At 42.2% G+C, this 22,368-nt stretch overlaps 1 protein-coding gene across 1 annotated transcript; it reads left to right on the top strand.

Moving 5' to 3' along the window:
- Positions 1-1,557: 1,557 nt before the first annotated feature.
- LOC149301596 (uncharacterized) lies at positions 1,558-19,575 on the top strand. Its single transcript, XM_089484251.1, has 4 exons — positions 1,558-1,562; positions 1,880-1,941; positions 6,772-8,007; positions 19,559-19,575. Exons 1-4 carry the CDS (start codon positions 1,558-1,560, stop codon positions 19,573-19,575), a joined length of 1,320 nt encoding a protein of 439 aa, XP_089340377.1.
- The last annotated feature ends 2,793 nt before the right edge of the window (positions 19,576-22,368 follow it).

Genomic DNA, 22,368 nt, shown 5'->3' with positions numbered 1-22,368 from the left:
GGAAAGGAGGACGGACGGAGGCCACCTGCAGCTGGACTGGCCTCCCTGAGCGGTCAAGACCTCAGCTGAGTTGTGGACAATGGGCATTCTTAATATTAATATTAATATCTTTCACTGTTGATTGTAATGAGGGAGAGGGATCAGGTTTCTACTTCAATGGAAGCATCAGGTTAATTTTTAGGTGTTGTTAAGTTTGGAAATCCTGTTTGGGGTCCCTTCCGACTTTGGGGCCCTTTCATCCTGCATTTTGAGTTCTCTGAAGGCCTCAAACTGCCAACTGCCAAGCAGTGAGGCAGAGGGAGCCATTTTGTGTCCTGGCAGCCATTTTGTGTCCCAGTGGACTTTTTTTGCTTCTGTCAGCCTTTTTGTGTTCTGGTGGACATTTTGTGCTGCTTGTGAATGTGGGGAATAATGCTATGATTGAGATTTCCTGCATGGCAGGGGTTGGACTGGATGGCCCTTGTGGTCTCTTCCAACTCTATGAATCTATGTTCCGGAACATTCTCTGAAGCCTCAGTTGAACATGTCAGGAAATGACATGGATGTGGCCACTAGGTGGAGCTGTTGTGCAAGTTATATACAGCTCTAGTGGCAGTTATATGTGTCACCATTCGAACAGTGCATCATCACAATGTTGATGCAACTGTCAACTGTCCTTCCTAACTGTCACTGAGAGACAGAGTGAGACAGTTGGTGTGTGAGAGCAACTGCCTCTCTGTGGATGGTGTTACTGTGGCTGCATCACAGGTTGTGTTATTATTGTTGGTTGGTGTAAATAGTGTGTATTAGAGACGGTTGTCCAATACACTGTGTGTGTGTGTATATATACATATATATATATATTGTAAATATTGCAAACGAAGATTAAAGTCCTCATGAAGAGTGAAGGCTTGTTCTGTAGTTATTTCTCAAGCCTGGAGCTGAAGGCCGTTTGCAGTGGTGAAGGAATATTTCCTTCTTGACCAGAATACCTTTGCAGACATCTCCACAGATTCCTTCTCCCTGGCATCCTGTCGATGTGGTTCAACTCTGCAGGTGGTTGTGGTGGACACAGTGCGTCTTTCCACACACCCCAACAGAACAGAGGTTCCTCTTTCTCTCTCTGAGGCTCCAGAGCGAGAAGGAGGCCAGGCTCCTTGGGCCAAAAAGAGGACTGTGTGTCCCTTTGTGCCTCTGACCCTCCATTTTGGGGGGAAGGAAGGGAGGGAGGGAGGGAGGGGCCTGTGAGGCTCTAATGAAGGGGAGGCAGGGGACTCAGGGCCAGTGGGGAGGCTGGGCTTTGGGGGCTGGGAGAGAGAGGTGGGGAAAGAGACCCTCCCTTTGGGCCCTAGCTGGGGAGGGTCCCACCGGTCCTTGCCTCCCCCTTTGCGAAAGGAGGCCCCCTCAATCCCCTGGACTAACTCCTGCCACTCATTCCTAGGGCTGGGACTCAGAGGAGCTTCCTAGGCATTGTCACCTTCTGCCCTCCATGGCCACTCATTTCACATCTAGCTATGGGACATTAACAGGGCCCTCTTCAATTCCTCATCCCTTAATCCCCCATCACTCTAAGAAGGCATGGAGTATCTGTTGTGTATGAGAGCTGCAGTGAATCTGTGCTAGGTCCAGATGGTGTTATTTGGTACAAAGGGAGGAACGGGATGCCCACCTCTGCATTGACCCAAAGGAGGCATATGTCACCTGCGTATGTCACCAGCAGGATGCTGTTCTCTGTGTCTTTGAGTGCTGCAGTGTTTCTTGCCAAGCCAATCCTAACCCTGGTCCCTTTTCTCAGGAACTTCATCTTGGACCCCTTGGACCCGGCTTTGGGGCCTCTCTTGCTGTAAGTGACCAAGTGCAGGGCCACCAGGACCCCCTGCCCACCTGATGGCTGACACAGAGGCCAAGTGGAGGGAGTTGGGCTCCAACAGAAAGAGGATGCCGAGGTACAACAGCTCTTTGGTGAGTCACTATCCTATTAGCTTCATCTGTGTCATTGCTGGGCCAGTTTATGAAAGGAAGCAGATACGATACTGTCCCAGTTTGGCAGAGAAAGTCCTGCTTAATCCTGTGTCACCCCACTACTTCAGGGGCTTTTAAAAATTTCCCGGTTGCCCTCTCCTCCTACCAATTTTCCCGTTCTCAGCTCTCTTCAGTTCCTGAGTGCAATTGAGTTTGCACCTCACCAACTCAAAAGTGGGGAGAGGAGAGGAAAGAAGGAGGCAGGATATGGCCCTTCCCAGGAGGCTGATGCAAAGGCAAACTGCTGTGCCCTTCCTAGCTTGTGTGATCTTCCTCATAAACAACTTTGGCCATCTTTACTGCCTTCTGGGTTGCTTGTCCACATGTGTCTTGCTTTTACAATCTGTGAAATATTGGGGGCTATGGGAGAACATCTCTGGATCTTAATATGGGGTGGGCCCAATGGCCCTCAAGCCCAGAGTGCTCCCCAGAACTGTTATTAAAAATGATGTTTGCTTCTGAAATGTGTCAAGAAATGTCTAAATGCACCATAATTCATTGTCGGGTAAATGTACTGTATGTGTTGGGATAGTCAGTATCCTAATCTATCATCAATATCCCAGCCATGGTCTAAATTATATTGTGTATTAATATTAAAAAGATTCGAGACAAACTGGATCTCAAAGGCAGTAGCTTTTATTTTGCTGACAGAATTTAAAGTTTATTTCCTGGACTGAATTCTAAAGTGATCAAATACTATTTGGATGCACCGTGTGCTTTCCTCCCCTTTAGCTTAGTCACTCTCTGGATGAGGGCTATTTTCTGTTGCAGGTGACCTTTGCGGATGTGGCAGTATATTTTACTGAGGATGAATGGAAACTGTTGACGAAGAAGCAGAGACTTATGTACAATTATATAATGATGGAGAATTATCAGAATGTGGCCTCTGTGGGTAAGGAACCGGAATCCATTAGCATTATAGAATCACAGAGTTCGAATAGACAACAAGGGCCATCCAGTTCAACCCTCTCCTGTCATGCAGGAATACACATTCCAAGCACCATCCAGCCTTGGTTTAAAGACCTCCAAAGAAGAGAACTCCACCAAACTCTAAGGGAGTATATTCCACTGTCGAAGAGCTCTTACTGTCCCAAAGTTCCTCCTAATGTTTAGGTGGAACCTCTTTCTCTGTCGTTTGCATCCACTGTGGTGTCTCTTTTTCTCTGTAGCAGCAAAAAGCAAGCTTGCTCCATCCTCAAAACAACCCTTTCCAACATTTAAACATGGATATCATATCCGCTGCTAATTTTCTTTTCTCCAGGGTAAACATACCCAGCTCTCTAAGCCGCTCCTCATAGGGCTTGATGGTTTCCAGATCCTTCACCATTTTGGTTGCCCTCCTCTGGGCATGTTCCAACCTGTCAACATCCTTTTTGAATTTCGGAGGCCAGAACTGGACACAGGATTATTCCAAGTAAACCCTGACCAAAGCTGAATAGAGCTTCACTATTACTTACCTTGATCTAGAAACTATACTCGTATTGATGCAACCTAGAATCACATTGGCCTTTTTAGCTGCCGCATCACACTGTTGGTCCAAGTTCAACTTGTGGTCTACTAGGAGTCCTAGATCCCTTTGAAGCGTAGTTTAATTGTGATAGCAACATCCTGTAGAATATTTGAATTAGTAGTTTAGTGAGGCACTATTGCTCTCCACTTTATAAGGATTCTAAATACTGTATTGTAAACTGCCAATTCTCAGAAGCAGGTTCTGTGGTTCATCCAGAATGGTATTGGGGTTTAGGGGGGATTGTTAGTAGTTTAAATGCTAGTAGTTTTAAGTAGTTGGTAAGGATATTGGGGCCTAGAATGGCTTTGGGGAAGGGAAGCAGTTGTGGAGGCTATTAACTGCCTGGTCTGTGAACTCTGGGTGGCAGACATGCCCCCGGGGGGAGAGGCGCCTGTGAACGGTGGAAGAAGAAGGCCATAGGTACCTTGGCAGCCGGGCTGGTTAGGGGCTGAAAGGGAGGAAAAGGGAGGAGTGTGAAGATAGTTAATGACGGAGGGAAAAGGTTTAGACACTTCAGAGACAGCTTAGACTTATTAATGGATCCTTCTGCCTGAGTTTCTCAATAAACCTTTTGGTGGAAGCAAAGGACTTTTAAATTCTGAAACTAAGTTCCGCCCCCAGATATCTCACCAATGCTAGGATTTTGTAGGAAGACAGCATGGAGATTACCAGTAATGCATTTCTCATTGAAATGGTAGCACATCTCTGAGTATGTTTCCTTTTTTGGCCCTCTTCCAGCCTTTTGAGGTTCTGCTTCACTTCCCCAAAGGGATGCAATGGGATACTGAGGCACAAAACTTTATTCCTATTTTAAGGCAATACAATGTGTGGTTGACACTGAGATCCCCAGGGGGCCAATGTGATGCCCCCAATCCCCAACAGTAGCCCATCCCTGTCTTAGAGATGTCTTAATACTGCTCCCTGGTGCTTGATCCTCACCAAAACAGAACTCCAGGTCCCAGCCCCCTTGCTTTGCCTTTCCCAATGAGTAATTTGTATATGGATTATCCTGCCTTTCTCAACAAATGAACCTTTAAGTGTCCCTTTTATGCATCACATAAATGGGTGTGTGTCTGTGATAGAGAGAAGGAGCGAATATGAAAAACAGAAAGGCAGGAAAGAGATGGTGAAGGTGAAATACTGAAGCAGCGCAGATGGGCAAGAAGGAAGGTTGGAGAGTGGAGGGAGAAAGGGAAGGAGATCAGGCTTAAGAGGGAGATGAAATAACAGATAGAGGATGGGGGACACCTGGCTGAATGAAACTACGTGTGAAAGGGATCTAGGAGTCCAAGTAAACCACAAGTTGAACATGAGTCAACAGTGTGATGCGGCAGCTAACAAGGGCAATGCGATTTTAGGTTGCATCAATAGAAGTATAGTGTCAGGATCAAGGGAAGTAATAGTGCCACTGTATTCTGCTTTGGTCAGGCCTCACCTGGAATATTGTGTCCAGTTCTGGGCACCACAATTCAAAAAGGATGTGGAGAAACTGGAGCATGTCCAAAGGAGGGCGACTAAAATGGTGCAGGATTTGGAAACTATGAGGAACGACTTGGGTAACTAGGGATGTTTAGCCTGGAGAAGAGAAGGTTAAGGGGTGATATGATAGCCCTGTTTAAATATTTGAAGGAATGTCAAGCTTGTTTTCTGCTGCTCCAGAGACTAGAACACGGAACAATGGATGCAAACTGCAATAAAAGAGATTCCACTTCAACATTAGAAGGAACTTCCTGACAGTAAGGTCTGTTTGACAATGGAACAAACTCCCTCTGAGATTTTGGTGGAGTCTCCTTTCTTAGAGATCTTCAAACAGAGGCTGGATGGCCATCTGTCAGGGATGCTTTGATTCCTACATGGCAGAATGTGGTTGGACTGGATGGCCCTTGTAGTCTCTTCCATCTCTATGATTCTAGGCCAATGGGAGCCAGGGGGGGGAGGCAGGAGCAAAGCCAGGATTTCCTAGCTCTGTGCGGAGAGAAAGGGACCTCTGGGAAGGGCCAGGAGAGGGGCCTTGGGGATTGGGAGGCAGCCACCAACCTCACAGATTATATTGATAATAATAATAATAATAATAATAAGTTTTATTTGTATTTACCTGCCTCTCTCAATGGAGCGAGGCGGTATTACAACCGTAAAATAGCCACAAAACAACAATAGCATCCAATTTACACACAGTAAAACAACAAAACGCTTAAAACTCAATTTGGGACAAATAAAAACATCATTTAAAATGCACAGTTGTGATCAGAAGTGGAATTTTTCCTTAAGTTCTTTACAAGAGGTCAGCTGGGTAAGCCTGCCGGAAGGGATCCGTCTTAAGTCCTTTCTTGAAAGCATCCAAGGTGGTGTTAAGACGGATCTCCTCCGGCAAGTTGTTCCATAACTTGGAATTGCTTTAGCATGTTTCTTGGGTGGGGAAAGAATTGTCTGAAACTGAATTAAATGAAATGGGTGCTTGGTGGAAATACTTCAGCCAAAAAGGATTATCACACCGGCTCTCAGGTCCTTCTTGGCTCTGAATTCTGGTCTGAATTCTGGTCCCATTCAAAGCCAATGTATAGCACAGTCTGAAGGCGACACTCCCAGAGTTCAATAATAACACAACCAGAACAGAAGCAAATCTCCAGATATAGGCATTGGCAATGCATTAACCACTTTCCACACTTAAAAATAACTCACAGACACAGCTGATTTCCTCCAAGTCCTTGGAAGTTCTTTAGCTTGAGTTGCAATAGAAAACAAATATGTACCAGCTCTCCTCTCCAACTTCCATCAACTTCACAATCTCTTGTACACACAACTCCAACCCACATCAATCCACATGTGAGCTGTATACTGTATTGGTTGTGAGTCATCTCCTGGTGCCACACAGCATGAAGCTTCCTCTGCAGTTAGCTTGCATCATGCCATGTGCTCTGACTCAAGACTCTATGGCAGTCTCACAGGAAATGATGCCACTTTTCAATCAAAGTATTTTTACATATATATATTGGAATATTTTTCAACTGTCTGACTATCTGCTTCTACTGATTTCCTCATGACAGTTCCCCTTCAATTTCTTCTTTGGTAGCTCTGAGTAAGGATACAGTCATTATATGGATTTGGGGCATCCAGAACAGTGTCATGCTCAGGTCACTCACACCAACATTATTAATTTAACCTCAAATAGGGAGGGATGAACGTGGGGCTAAATCTTGGCGTAACCCTTTCCTCTCTTAACACTGAGATTCAGTCTTGTCTGTCATTGTCCTCCTTTACAGAAGAATTTGTCAGGCATCAGAGAGTCCACACAAGAGAGAATCCATACAAATGCCAGCATTGTGGAAAATGTTTTTCTACGAAGTCACTCTTAGTGAGACATCAGAGAGTCCACACAGGAGAGAAGCGATACAAATGCCAGCATTGTGGGAAAGGTTTTTCTCAGAAGTCACACCTATTGGCACATCAGAGAGTCCACACAGGAGAGAAGCCATACAAATGCCAGCATTGTGGGAAATATTTTTCTTCAAAGGCACACCTAGTGAGACATCAGAGAGTCCACACAGGAGAGAAGCCATACAAATGCCAACATTGTGGGAAGTGTTTTGCCTACAAGTCAGTCCTTGTCATGCATCGAAGAGTCCACACAGGAGAGAAGCCATACAAATGCCAGCATTGTGGGAAATATTTTTCTTCAAAGGCACACCTAGTGAGACATCAGAGAGTCCACACAGGAGAGAAGCCATACAAATGCCAACATTGTGGGAAGCGTTTTGCCTACAAGTCAGTCCTTGTCATGCATCGAAGAGTCCACACAGGAGAGAAGCCATACAAATGCCAGCATTGTGGGAAATGTTTTTCTCAGAAGTCAGACCTATTGGCACATCAGAGAGTCCACACAGGAGAGAAGCCACACAAATGCCAGCATTGTGGGAAATGTTTTTTTTCAAAGTCAAACCTAGTGACACATCAGAGAGTCCACACAGGAGAGAAGCCATACAAATGCCAGCATTGTGGGAAATGTTGTTCTCAGAAGCCAGACCTAGTGAAGCATCAGAGAGTCCACACAGGAGAGAAGCCATACAAATGCCAGCATTGTGGGAAATGTTTTTCTCAGAAGTCAGACCTATTGGTACATCAGAGAGTCCACACAGGAGAGAAGCCATACAAATGCCAGGATTGTGGGAAGTGTTTTTCTTCCAAGTCATACCTATTCGCACATCACAGAGTCCACACAGGAGAGAAGCCATACAAATGCCAGCATTGTGGGAAATGTTTTTCTTCAAAGTCATACCTATTGGCACATCAGAGAGTCCACACAGGAGAGAACCCAAACAAATGCCAGGATTGTGGGAAATGTTTTTCTTCCAAGTCATATGTATTGGCACATCAGAGAGTCCACACAGGAGAGAACCCAAACAAATGCCAGCATTGTGGGAAATGTTTTTCTTCCAAGTCATACCTATTGGCACATCAGAGAGTCCACACAGGAGAGAACCCAAACAAATGCCAGGATTGTGGGAAATGTTTTTCTTCCAAGTCATACCTATTGGCACATCAGAGAGTCCACACAGGAGAGAAGCCATACAAATGCCAGCATTGTGGGAGATGTTTTTCTAATAAGTCAAACCTAGTGACACATCTGAGAATCCACACAGGAGAGAAGCCACACAAATTCCAGAAATGAACTAACATTATATTTATCAAGAAGCAAAACAAAGAATATATTTTAAATCTTGTGGTGATAAGAAAAAGCCCTTGTGATTTCCTGTGTTAGGTTTGTGTGTCCATATGCCTGTTTATGTTTTTCAATTATATTTTGTTATTTTGAGGTTTTAATTGCCTTTATTATAGATTATTGCTTTCGTTTATAAATTTGAGTGGGGATCATGGTGGTGGAATAGGTTAGTTAAACAGAGGGGTGGGATTGGCTGCAGCTCGTTGGAATAGTTATGGGAATGATAGCATTTGGAATTTGTTCGATGTTGGCTGAAGAAAGTTGGGGACAGGTATTAACAGAAAGGGCTAGTTTGTGGGAATGGCAAAGGGGGCCTTGTTATCTGTGGGACATAGACTGTGGGAATTGGAGGTGGGGGCCAGGTTTGGACGAGTGTGATGTTTTAGGGTTTGGGGTTTTATGTTTGCTTTGGGGAGGGCAGCTCTGACTTAAACACTGAATTTCTGATTATGTGTTTGAAATAAAGTTTTTGTTGTTTCAACACACTGGACTCATTGGTGTACAGAAATTCTGCATTTGCACAAAATGTACCCTTTCTTCTCTCCTCAGCCCTCAGCTCCTTTCCCAGTCATAAAAACAGAGGCAAACACACATATATACTCAGAGAGACAGAGCTATATGTACAAAGCAGAGCCTTCCCAGCCTTTCCCTCCTGAGTCGAGCTCCACAGCTTGGGCTCCATTCCGGAAGGAAGGAAAAAAGGCCGTAGTCCTTCCCTTCTTCCAAAGGCCGCCAGCGGAATAAGCAGCGGCAGCAGCAAAGGCCTTACGATCCCTGCGCATGCTGAGAAGGGGTCTTTGGGGCATCTGCGCATGCAGACTCTCAGCCCCTGAATCTGCTCTGAGGGCGGGAAGTGGGGAGAGCCCTCATTCATTTGGGGGAATCTCATGGTTCGGGGATCACGCTGAAAGGGCCTTGGACCCCCTTGAAGCAGTGTATGTTAAAAGAGGAGAAGGAAGGAATAAAGGAATGAAAGTGCCAAGGGAAGAGAAGCATAAAGGGACTGCTGAAGTCGGGGGGGGGGGGGGGGGGGGTTGGATCTGGGACCTGTTTCAGGCACTTTCCTCCCGGAACCCATTATTAGAGCCTTCCACAGCTCACTATGATACTTTAAATGGCTATTTCACAGATAATATCTCTCAGATAAGAGCCAGATTGGACATCAGCATTATTGCAGAGGCTGTAAGTGAGGTGTCCATGAGTAAGATCATACTGGATCAATTTGAATCTGAGTACTGAGGATGTGGACAAGCTCCTTCGAAGTGTGAAGAGGAGAACTTGTCCTCCCGACCCTTGCCCTTTTTAAATCACCTGAGATATATCATAGATGCATCTCTTAGTTAGGGCTATTTTCCATCATGCTTAAAAGAAGCGGTGCTACGGCCCTTTCTGGAAAAGCCCTCCCTAGATCCCTTGGACATGAACAATTACAGACCGGTCTCCCATCTTCCATTTCTAACCAACATAATTTTGAGGGCAGTTGCTCTTCATCTCCAAGCGGTCTTGGATGAAACAGATTATCTGGACCCATTTCAAACTGGCCTCAGGATGGGATACGGAGTCGAAACTGTTATGGTTGCCTTAGTAAATGATCTTTGCTTCAAGGTGGGATGTAACTTACCAAACTTTAAGCTGTATTATTATGCATCTTGTTTCAAATGGTTAGAAAAATGGTTCAAATTAGAAAACAAGAATTTACTGAATATAGAAAAAGCTAACCTGAATCTTGGTATACATGCATATATGTGGTATACAAAACCAAAATATAATAATGCTTTTAACCATCATGTTATAAGAAGATCATTGCTTAAAGTATGGTATAAAATGAGACATCAGTTTTGGGTGTAATTGCAAGAAGCCTATTACAATAGAACAAAGGACAAAGATACTCCATGGCTAAGATATGGAGATTTAATAAACCAAACACTAGAAGGAAAATACAATACGAAATCTATGGAAGAAGTTAACGAAAGAGGAAACACGAAGGATTGGTTTTTATACAACTAATTAAACAATCGTTTTAAGGCAGATAATAAAGCTCCTGAGTTAACGATGGATAACAATGAAATAGATAAAATTATGATGGACAAAAAAGGTAAACACATATCCAAATATTATAAACTATTCAAAGAAAGAGATCTAGAAGATGAAATTATTAAACACAGCATGGTAAGATGGGGATGTGATATACATAAAACTATAACTATAGAGGAATGGGGAAAATCTTGGAAAGGAACAAATAAACTCACTCTGTGCCAAAACTATAAAGAAAATGATATCAAAATGTTATAGAGGTGGTATCTAACCCCCCAAAAAATCCACCAGATATACAAAACTGGCAATACTAAGTGCTGGAAATGCGGGGAACCCGAGGGAAGCTTCTTTCATATTGGTGGACATGCATTAAAGCTAAAGGATTCTGGCAAAGGATTCATGGAACCATCCAAAACATTCTTGATATGAATATTCCCTTTGAACCAAAGTGATCTTTACTAAACATGACACACAACATAAAGTCAGTAAAATACAATAGAATTGTTTTATATATGGTCTCATGTGCAAGGATCTTATTTGCTCAAGTTTGGAAATCTACAATTACTCCTTCTATCGAAGATTGGTTGATTAAGATACATGAAGCTAGAAATATGGATATAGTTTCTGCCTTACTAAGAGGGAAACCAAAAGCATATTTAGAAATGGAATGGAGTTGTCTTAAAACATTTGAAGAAACGGATGATAACACTCCGTTAAATTAATAGTTAATGTTTGGTCGATATTTGGTAATTTAAATACTATCATGGGAATATCTCAGTGTAATAAACATTTTTGAAAGTCAAAAAAGGAAGACCTCATCATTGTTGTGGGGAGTGCCACACACCGAGTTATTATAGCCACATTCTGTGCTGCTCCTGGCCTTGCTGCAGGTGAGCCATTGACAGTTCGAGGGTGGAGACATGCTCCAACTCTGCACTGGTCAAAGGAAGTGTTTAGGCTTTGCTTGTTGTTTCTTGCTCCCTTCACCCTTAAATGAACACCAGCCAGCCTGCCTCCTGAGAGGAACCTCTGCTGAATGCTGACCTTCCCTCCATCTTCCCACTCTTCTGGGACTCCCTGGAAGTAGCAGCAACAGCTCCAGCTCAGCAGAGAGAGAGAGGTGGGGCCTGCCTTTCCCCTTAAAAGGGCACTGTCTCAGCCTCCTCCTCCCTTGTGAACACCAGCCAGCCTGCCTCCTGAGAGGAACCTCTGCTGAATGCTGACCTTCCCTCCATCTTCCCACTCTTCTGGGACTCCTTGGAAGTAGCAGCAACAGCTCCAGCTCAGCAGAGAGAGAGGCGGGGCAGTAACCCCTCAGACATCCGGAAGCTCCCATAGCTACCCTTCTCCTCCGTCAACTCCCTCATGCCTTGGGATCCTCACCCCATCCCTTCCAGCACTGTTGGACTCTATCTTTATTTTTCTGCTTTTCTCTTTTCTACATTTTCTCCTGCCATCTGTTTGTCACCCAAACCTCTCTTCTCCATGGCTCCTCGCACCTCTCCTTCTCCTTATCTCATCCCTATCCGCCCCCTCCCTATCTCCCAACTCCCATTCTCTTGCGCTCTCTGGAATTGCCGCTCCGCTGCCCCAAAAGCAGCGGCAATCCATGATCTTTTTCTATCTCAATCATTTAATCTTCTTGCCCTCACTGAAACCTGGCTTCCGGCCCACGATACTGCTACCTCTGCTGCCCTTTCTCTTGGCGGTCTCTCTTTTACCCACACTGGCCGCCCTGAGGGTCGCGGAGGAGGGGTCGGCATCTTATTATCAAAGTCCTGCCAGTTTCAGGTTCTCTCTTCTCCCCCCAGCTACTCCTTCTCCTCATTTGAATTACACTCTATTAGACTGTATTTTCCTCTGCAACTTCGGGTTGCCATCATCTATCGTCCTCCTGGCTCAGCGTCTCAGTTTTTCACAGATTTTGAATCTTGGTTGACATTTTTTCTTTCAGATACTGTCCCCTCCCTGATCTTAGGTGACTTTAACATCCACCTTGACGATCCCAAGAATTCCTCAACCTCTCGCTTCAGCTCTCTCTTAGCTTCCTTCGGTCTCCAACCCCATTCCAACTCTCCAACCCATTCCCTTGGTCACTGTCTCGACTTAGTTCTCCCCTCCAAGTGTGTTGTGTCTGACTACTTGGCTTCTGATTTCCCACTATCTGACCATCACCTACTTTCCTTTACTCTTACCTACATCCCACCTCCCCGTCATACCGTCCTCCGCCAGTTCCGTGATCTTCATTCTCTTAACCTTAACCATCTCACTCAGTCCTTGGATTCATCCCTCGCTTCTCTCAATCTTGGGGACTCTGCTGACTCAGCTATGTCTTTACTGAATTCTACTCTCTCTTCAACTCTTGACAGCTTTGCCCCAGTATCTATGCGCGTGTCCTCCTCTTCCTCTATGATTAGGCCTCAGCCCTGGATCACTCCCACTGTTAGATTTCTCCGGTCCTGCTCCCGAGCAGCCGAACGTCTCTGGAGAAAATCCAGGGAGTGGGCTGACTTTATCCATTTTAAGTTCGTTCTTTTATCCTTTTCACGCGCCCTGTCGATGGCAAAACAAGACTACTTCAAATCATTGATCTGCGCCAACGAGAGACGCCCGCAGCGCTTGTTCTCCTGTTTCAACACACTGTTAAAACCCTCTCCTCCCTCCGTCTCTCCACTATTTTCTCCCTCCGACTTCGCCAACTACTTCATTACAAAGATCACTACCATTCGTTCTGAGTTAACTCTTCTTGATCTGGCTCCCACCATTAATCTCCTCGCCCCTCCTACTAATAAACTCTCTGTGTTTCCTCCTGTTTCTTTGGAAGAACTCTCTTCGCTGCTGAACTCATCCAAACCTACCACCTGTTCTCTTGACCCACTTCCTTCTCATCTTCTAATCTCTATAGCCCCCTCTTTGTTACCCTCCCTCCTCTATATCTTTAACCTCTCTCTCTCTTCGGGTTCCTTCCCCTCAGTCTTCAAACATGCCTTAGTTTCCCCTATCCTGAAAAAACCCTCTCTCGACCCCTCTTCCTTGGCTAGCTATCGTCCAATCTCTCTTCTTCCTTTTCTCTCCAAGGTGTTGGAACGAGTCATCTATTCACGCTGTCTTGAGTTTCTTGAAACCAACTCCATTCTGGATCCCTTCCAGTCTGGTTTTTGCCCACGGCACTCTACAGAGACGGCCCTTACTAAGATCTCGAATGATCTTTTGCGGGCCAAGGCGAATGGCCTTTATTCTATCCTTGTCCTACTCGATCTGTCTGCGGCCTTCGACACCGTGGACCACTGTCTCCTAATAGATGTACTCTCTGACCTTGGTTTCTCGGGCCTTGTTCTCGATTGGTTCACATCTTACTTGTCAGATCGATCTTTTTCAGTGGTCTCGGGTGGTCAGAACTCGTCTTCTGTCCCCTTATCTGTTGGAGTTCCTCAGGGCTCTGTTTTGGGTCCCCTTCTGTTCTCTTTATACACACTCTCCCTTGGCAAACTTATCAGTTCTTTTGGTTTCTCCTACCATCTTTACGCCGATGATACCCAGCTGTACCTTTCCATCCCTAATCTTTCACCAGAGCTAGAGCAGCAAGTGTCATCCGGTTTAACAGCTGTCTCCCACTGGATGCACCATCGGCGTCTGAAGCTCAATATGTCCAAGACTGAGCTTCTTGTTTTCCCTCCTAAGCCCACCCTTCACTATTCCTTTTCTATTTCCGTCAATAACATCTCGATCCAGCCGGTCCAGGAAGCCCGCAGTCTCGGTTTCATCTTTGACTCCTCTTTGTCATTTATCCCACAGATCCAGACTACAGCCAAAGTCTGTAGATTTTTTCTCTATAATATCGCCAAAATCCGTCCATATCTCTCAGCTTCTACCGCAAAGACACTGGTCCATGCCCTAGTGGTCTCACGATTAGACTACTGTAACCTCCTCCTGGCAGGGCTTCCTCTCTCTCACCTCCACCCATTAATTTCTGTTCAGCATTATTTCACTCGCTCGCCGTTATGATCATGTCTCCCCTCTGTTGTCTTCCCTTCACTGGCTCCCTCTTCCTTTCCGCATCAGGTACAAACTTTTGCTACTCACCTTTAAAGCCCTGCATGGGCTGGCCCCTCTTTATTTAACCGATCTTCTCTCTCCCTACATCCCTACTCGCACTCTCCGCTCTGATGGCCAAAGTCTCCTCTCTCAACCCAGGATCTCCTCTGCCCCATCCCGGATCCGTCCCTTCTCTCTAGCTGCCCCTCATTCCTGGAACCTTCTTCCTCTGCATGCACGGCTCATCACTTCCCTAACCAGCTTTAAAGCTGAGCTGAAAACCATATTGTTTAGGGAAGCGTTCTCAGGGAATTTGTGATTGTTATCTGGCTGTCTGACAATATTTGATGTGATGTGATTTGTTTGATATTTGATGTTTTTACTCTGTCTTTTCCTTTCTATATGGTAATTTTATCTATTCCTCTTTTAATTGTTATTATCTTAGAATGTACGCCTTGGGCAGGCTTTTATTTACTTCTAATTTTACCGACTTTGTACAGCGCTGTGTATAATTACAGCGCTATAGAAATAAAGTTTAATAATAATAATAAATAATAATAAATGTAGGGGCCATTCAGACTACATTTTACCCTGGTTCCCAAACCAGTTTAAAAGTTGGAAGTACACACACGCGCTGATTATAACACAACTTGATCAGGGGCTTGCGCAAGAGATCCAGGGCAAATCCCCCCTAGCGTGGCTTTACTGAAAGTGGACTATTGACCCTTTCTTTTTGAAAACAACCGGCTCTTCCCTGCTGCCGGCAAATATGAACTCAGCCCCGGTCATGATCGGGTCAAGTTCAGGGGGTTGATTCCCCTGATTGAGGTCAAGGGTAGTAGGAACTTGTTTCCGGGGAGATTCAATATGGGGGAACCCGGATCTGCCCAGTTCTATCCAGGGCAAATGAGGGAGTGGGAATGGGGCCTTTGTGAAGGTGGGGAACTGACCTTCCTGGTGCTGGTCCTCCAGGTGAGCGATGCATTGGGCAAGGAGTCCCTCTCCTCATCGCCTGCAGCCTCTGGTTCCCCTGGAGGCAGGGACTCTTCTCCAGCATCACCTGGAACAAGGAACCAGAACAATGGACAACAACAGACAAATAAGAGAAAACACAAGATTAGTATTAAACATATTGGAATTCTATGAAAAACACAACGAAAGAGAATTAGGCTTATTATTAGTAGATCTAGAAAAAGCATTTGACACAGTTTGTTGGGAGACACTTTTTGAAATTTTAGGGAAATTGGAATTAGGCACCAAGTGTATAGGATGGATTAGAGAAATATATAAAGACCAAAAAGCAAGAATTATGGTGAACGGCGAAAAATCCAATTTTATCAAAATTAACAGGGGTACACGACCGGGCTGTCCCCTCTCCCCGTTATTATTTATACTTACAATTGAAAGACTGATTAAAATGATCAAGAATAATGACCATATCCAAGGTTTAAAAATAAAAAAAACACGAATACAAAGTGCGGGCTTTCGCCGTTGACCTTGTAATTTTTTTAAATGACCCGTGTAAAAGCGCAATAGAATTAGTAAAAAAAGTTGAAGAATTTGGAGAAATAACAGGTTGTAAGCTAAATAAAGATAAATCCACGATATTAACTAAAAACATGTCTCCAGACAAAGAAAGGAAATTATCAGAAATGTTAAAGATTAAAATAGAAAAAAACACAAAATATTTAGGAATAACAATATCTAGCAATCTGAATGAGCTATTCGACATTAACTATAAAAAAACATGGAAAGAAATTAAATTGAAATTGGAGAAATGGAGAAAATAAAATTTATCATTCATGGAGAAAATAGCAGCAATAAAAATGATGGTTCTTCTGAAAATTTTATATCTATTCCAAACACTCCCATTCGTAATCAAAGACAATTTTTTCAAAATCTGGCAAAGAGATTTAAGTAATTTTATTTGGCAAAAAAAGAGACCTAGAATTAGATTAAAAACAATGCAAGACTCAATAGAGAGAGGTGGATTAGGCCTACCAAATTTAAAATTATATTTTGAGGAATGCAGTTTAATGTGGATCAAAGAATGGATTTTGCTAAAAGATGAAGAACTATTAGAGATCGAGGGTGACAAAGTAATATTTGGATGGCATGCTTATTTGGGATACGATAAAATAAAAGCAAATAAAGATTTTAATTTACATTACATTAGAAGGTCACTACTCAAAACATGGAATAAATATAAATTTAGAATTATGGCAAAATGTCCTACTTGGCTTTCCCCCCAGGAAGCTATTCAAAAATCAGAAACGAGACAAAAAACAGAATGGCTAACATATTCAAAACTATTTAAAAAAGACAAAAAGGAAAGTGTAGAATTCAAAACACAAAAGGAACTCTTTGAGGAAGGGATAGAATTAGATTGGTTTAGATACTGGCAGATAAGAGAAAGATTCAAAGTGGATTCCAAAATAGCAAATTTTGAGGCCGAATCTAATGAATTTGGGAAAATAATAGAAAAAGAAAACCCAAAATGGATATCAGAATTTTACAAATTATTGCTTAGTTGGCAGCAAGAAGAAGAAGTAATAAAAGAAAATATGATACAATGGGCAAAAAATATTGGTTATCCTCTAAATTTAGATAGATGGGAAGCGGTGTGGAAAAAGAGATTAAAATATTCGGCCTCACATAATTTGAGAGAAAGCTATTATAAAACCTATTTCCGGTGGTACTTAACGCCAGAAAAGATATCCAAGATTTATAAATCAACAAACAATTTATGCTGGAAATGCCAAAAAGAACCTGGAACTTTATATCATTGCCTCTGGTCATGTAAATTAGTTAAGAATTTCTGGAAAAAGGTATACGAGACGATAAACCTGACTCTACTTTCCTATTAAATATGTGGGAAGAGGATGTAGACAGAAGACATGGGAAGGTTTTGTATTATCTAATACCAATGGCGAGATTGGCTCTAACGCAAAAATGGAAAGGGAAAAAGTTTCCAAGCAAAAAAGACTGGCTAATGAAAGTTTACGATGCAATAGAAATGGATAAAATGACACAATTGCTCAGAAATCAATCTCTAGAGGAAGTAAATGAAGAATGGGCGAAAGTTTTGGAAAGTTTGAACAAGGAATGGGGAAAGATAGCAACAATTAGCTTTTGTAAGTAATAGTAATAAATAAAATAGTAGAGTACACATATCATTTCTAGTAGATTATAAGAGTTGGAGAGTTAAGACGAAAGAAAAAATCTCGACGACCTAAAATAATAAAAGATATTAGATGGGTTTAAAATGAATTACGTATAGGATCAATAAATAGATAGCAGTAAGATCAAGAATAAGCGGAAAGGGAAGATTTAGAAATCATACTATCGCTGTGGATGGACCTTTGAAAGGAAAATAATAACGATATCATAAATCTGAAGTAAGTTCAAAAGGGTGGAAAACAAAAACAACTATACCCAATAGGATCAGAGAGAGAAGTCTGGTAAGAATGGGATGAGAGATGGTGGAAGAGTGGAAGAGGGAAGAGAATGAATGAATGAAGGTAAAGTAGGTGTTGGAAGGTGAGTGTATGTAGTAAAGATAGGAGAGAAGAGGAGTGGTGAAGGTAATTAGACGGGAGGAAGAGAAGAAGGGATCTAAGGAGAGGATGGAAGAAGTAGAAGGTAACAGTAGGAAGGAGTTCAACTAAAACAGAAGGAACAAGGAGGGATGTAACGGAAGACAAGAGGTAAAGGGGAAACAAAAACACTAAAGAAAGAAGATAAGATACAACATCTAAACTTTATGGGAATAGAGAAAGACTCACTTCTCCAACACGTAAATATATATATGTATATATATCTGTACATGTATATCTTCCCCCTTGGGTTACGTAATCCTTTCTAGATCTCTGCTCTGTCCAATTTCCTCTTGATGTACAACTCGATATAAGGACTAGTGAGTCTGTACCGAGATACATTTGTTATTGTTGTTGTGTGTTTTTAATTTTCAATAAAAAAATTAATAATAATAAAAAATAGAATCATATTGTACAGACAATCACAGAGGAATAAGCACAACATTAAATCCAATAACAATAGTAAATGCAACATTGAAATGCCTATAGATCTATATTCTTGCATTTCCTCATGGTTTGTTGTTAACTTTCTGAAAGCTTAATTTTTTAAAATTTCTTCAAATATCCTTTATTTATGAGAAATTACAATCATTGATATCTACAGATCCTTTTCAAAAACAGATAATAAAACATACCCATCCTAAATTACTTCTGATATATACATTATGTACATCTTTGAATACTACTATATTATCTAATTCTACCTATCTCTTCCTAAGGCTAATTACCATTATCCTCCATTACCTCCTAAACTACATCCACTAGCTCCTATCTTTTTTCTTTTATGACTTTCCATAGAATCCTTTTCCTATTAATATGGAACCCTAAACTTCCTTTAATTACCCCTTTAGAGTGTTACCCCCCGGAACTAATTTCTCCTTCATATACTGTTCGCTTATACTTCAAGCCCCGTCTGTATTGTAACCGCTTTTTCTCTCTGTAAGTATTCCTTCCAAGGTTTCCATACTTGGTAAAATTTATTCAAGGTGCCTTTCCTGAGTAGTGTAGTCAGTTTGTCCATCTCTAAATAATCCATGACTTTCAGTCTCCATTCATCTATCGTCGGACTTTCCTCCACTTTCCAATATTTGGCCAATGATACTCTTGCCGCCACGATCAGAAAGAAAAGCAATTTTTCATTTTCTTTATCCAAATCTAAAGTGTCTGTCAAGATTAAGAGATACAGCTTAGGTCCGGCTTTTTCTCTAATCTTAATTATTTTTCCAATCTCTTTATGTATCTTCCTCCAATATTTTTCTGAATTACTACAGCCCCACCAACAGTGTAAGTATGTTCCTACTTTTGTTTTGCATTTCCAACACTTATTTCTATTGTTTTTGAACATTTTGATATTTTATATGGTGTTAAATACCACCTATACATTGTTTTGTATACATTTTCTTTTAACATTACACTTTGTGTATATTTAATTTTTGTCTGCCACAAATTTTCCCAATGTTCCAATTGAATCTGTTCCTTCAAATCTTGTGCCCCCTTCATCATAAATTCCTTGATTGTTTCTTGTTCTAATTCATACTTTCTAATTAAATTGTATAATTTGGAAATTTGTTTTGTGTGGTCTTCTATTATTTTTTCTAATTCTCTCTCGACCGAACCAATTCCACCTTAATATCCGTTAGAAATCTCTCCCTCAACTGTCTGTAGGTGAACCAGTTGCATGAGAAGCCTTCTTCAATCAACTCTTCCTGAGTTTTCATAACTCTCTCCCATTCTTGGAGTTTAGAGATATCCTTATATGTCACCCAGGGATTTTTTTTCCAATTCCTCTCTCTTAAATAGTGCCTCATTAGACGAGGTCCAAAGTGGTAATTGGGGACACCATCTATTCCTGTATGTATTCCAAATTCTTAAAAGGATTCTCCTGATTATGTGATTATTAAAATTTGCGTCTATCTTAATTTTGTTGTAGAATAAGTATCCGTAAATCCCAAATTTTAAATCCATTTTTTCCAAATGTATTATTCTTTCATTTTGAAGTTTAACCCAGTCCAATACCCAATCCAACACACAGGCATGGTAATACCATTTTAAATTCGGGAGGGCAAGACCCCCTCTAACCACTGAGTCTTGTAGTACTTTTGTTTTTATTCTTGCTTTTTTCCTATCCCAAATAAATTTAGAAATTTCTTTTTCCCATTTCTTAAAAGTCAAGTCATTGCCAATTATTGGGAGAGTTTGAAATAAAAATAAAAATTTGGGAAGCACCGCCATCTTAATTATTGCTATCTTACCCATCCACGAAATATGTAATTTAGCCCATTTTTCCAAATCTAATTTGATACCTTTCCACATCGTTTCATAGTTGTTCTTAAATAATTCTATATTTTTGATATTAATATTACCCCTAAATATTTTACTGATTTAACTATATTGAAACTTGATTTTTCTTGTAGGGACTTCCTTTCTTCTTTATTCAGATTCATCGTCAAAATGCTTGTTTTTTCTATATTTACATGATAACCCGCTACTTTTCCAAATTTCTTTAATATTTTTAAAATATGTTCAATGCTCTCTTCTGAATTTGAAATAGTCAGGACCAAATCGTCTGCATACGCACCTAATTTATACTCTTCCCCCTTCAGTTTAAATCCTTCAATTGATTAATCTTCTCTTATTTTGTTTAACAGTACCTCCAGGAAAATTATAAATAGCAGTGGAAAGCTTAATAAATTGTTATTATTACATTTTTGAGACTCCATTATAAACATTTTCCCCGATTTGATTTCTTTCCAGTCAGTTCCACCTGTAATGGTTGAATCTCATTTCATCTAGAAATAGTATAATGTGTAATATCTTCCCTATACACAAGTTGAGAGGTTCAAGTATCGAAGAGAAGCTCTTCAACGGGTCTATTTTGAGTCTGGCTAAAAAAAAATCAAACCAGGAGTACTTTTTTGGGCTATGTGGCCATGTTCTAGAAGAGTTTATTCCTGACGTTTCGCTGATATCTGTGGCTGCCATCTTTAGAGAATGCTGACCTGGAAGAGAATGGGTATACACACACACACACACACACACACACACACACACACACTGTGTGATCCTGGGTAAGGAGAAGTGATTCCCATGTTAATCTGTGTATTGCTCTGTTATTGATGGCCTGGCTTCAGGGTTGGGGGATATCACCAGTGTGTGCATTACAGTTTTCAGTTCTTCAGGTTCCAGGAAGGGGTGCAGTTAGCGTATCAACTGAAGCTAATAACAGGCATTCATGGCCATCATATCTATCTGAGCCAACGTCTGGAGCGATGGATCCAGGAGCACCCCTAAACTGCAAACACAGTCCTTTAGGGGAAGTGTGACCCCATCCACAGATGGATCGCAGGTGACAAACCTCCATATCTGGATTAGGATCTCCAACAACGAGCAGCTCCGTCTCATCTGGATTCAGCTTCATTCTGTTTTTCCTCATCTAGACCATTACTTTCTCAAGACATTCATTCAGAGGGTAGATGCCTTCCTTAGTTGACACTGAGGTCTGGGGCATGAAGAGATATAGTTGGGTGTCATCAGCGTACTGATAGCACCCCACTCCAAGCCTCCAGATGATCTCTTCCAGCAGTTTCATGTTTATGTTAAACAGCATTTGGGACAGGATGGCACCCTGGAGAACACCAGATTTAATTTCCCTCTTAGAGGACCAACTGTCCCCAAGCATCACCATCTGGAATCTACTGAAGAAATAGGACCAGAACCACTGCAATGCAGTGACCCTGATCCCCAATTCCCTCAGGCGTTCCAGAAGGATACCATGATTGATGGTTCTGAAAGCCACTGAGAGGTCCAAAAACACCAGCCTTCACACTTCCCCGTCAGTACTCAAGCAGAGATCATCTACTAAGGTGACCATAGCAGTCTCGACTCCGTATCCGGTCCTGAAGCCAGTTTAAAATGGGTCTAGACAATCTGTTTCATCCAAGACCACTTGGAGTTGAAGAGCAACTGCCCTCTCAATCACCTTGTTTAGAAATGAAAGATGGGAGAACGGTCTTTAATTGTTCATGTCCAAGGGATCTAGGGAGGGCTTTTTCAGAAGTGGCCGTGCCTCCGCTTCTTTTAAGCAACTTAAGGGCCTGAACAGACAGGCCAAAATAAAGCTGCTTCGGATCACTTTGGAGGTATGCTGTTTAAATGCTGCATGTGTCCTAAGATACCAGAAGCCACACCAAAGCCATGCTCCAGTCCTAAGGACTGGGGGGGGGGGGGTAGCTTTGGTGCAGCTTCTGGCCTCTTAAGATACATGTGTCATTTAAACAGCATATTCAGTGAGTCACTGGACACCTCATCTATAGCCTCTCCAATAATGCCGGCGTCCAATTCAGCTCTTATCTGAGAGATGTTATCTGTGAAATGGTCATTTAAAGCATCACAGTGAGGGGTGGAAGGCTCTAATATTGAGTTCATGGGGGAAGATGCCTGAGTCATGTCCCAGATTCCCTCCCCCCCTTTAATCG

This window comes from Sceloporus occidentalis, unplaced genomic scaffold (genome assembly GCF_023333645.1).
Source record: "Sceloporus occidentalis isolate IW3139 unplaced genomic scaffold, rSceOcc1.0.p SCAF_21, whole genome shotgun sequence".
NCBI lineage: Eukaryota > Metazoa > Chordata > Lepidosauria > Squamata > Phrynosomatidae > Sceloporus > Sceloporus occidentalis.
The sequence above is the reverse complement of the archived record's forward strand: the minus strand, read 5'-3'. Positions and strand labels throughout refer to the sequence as shown.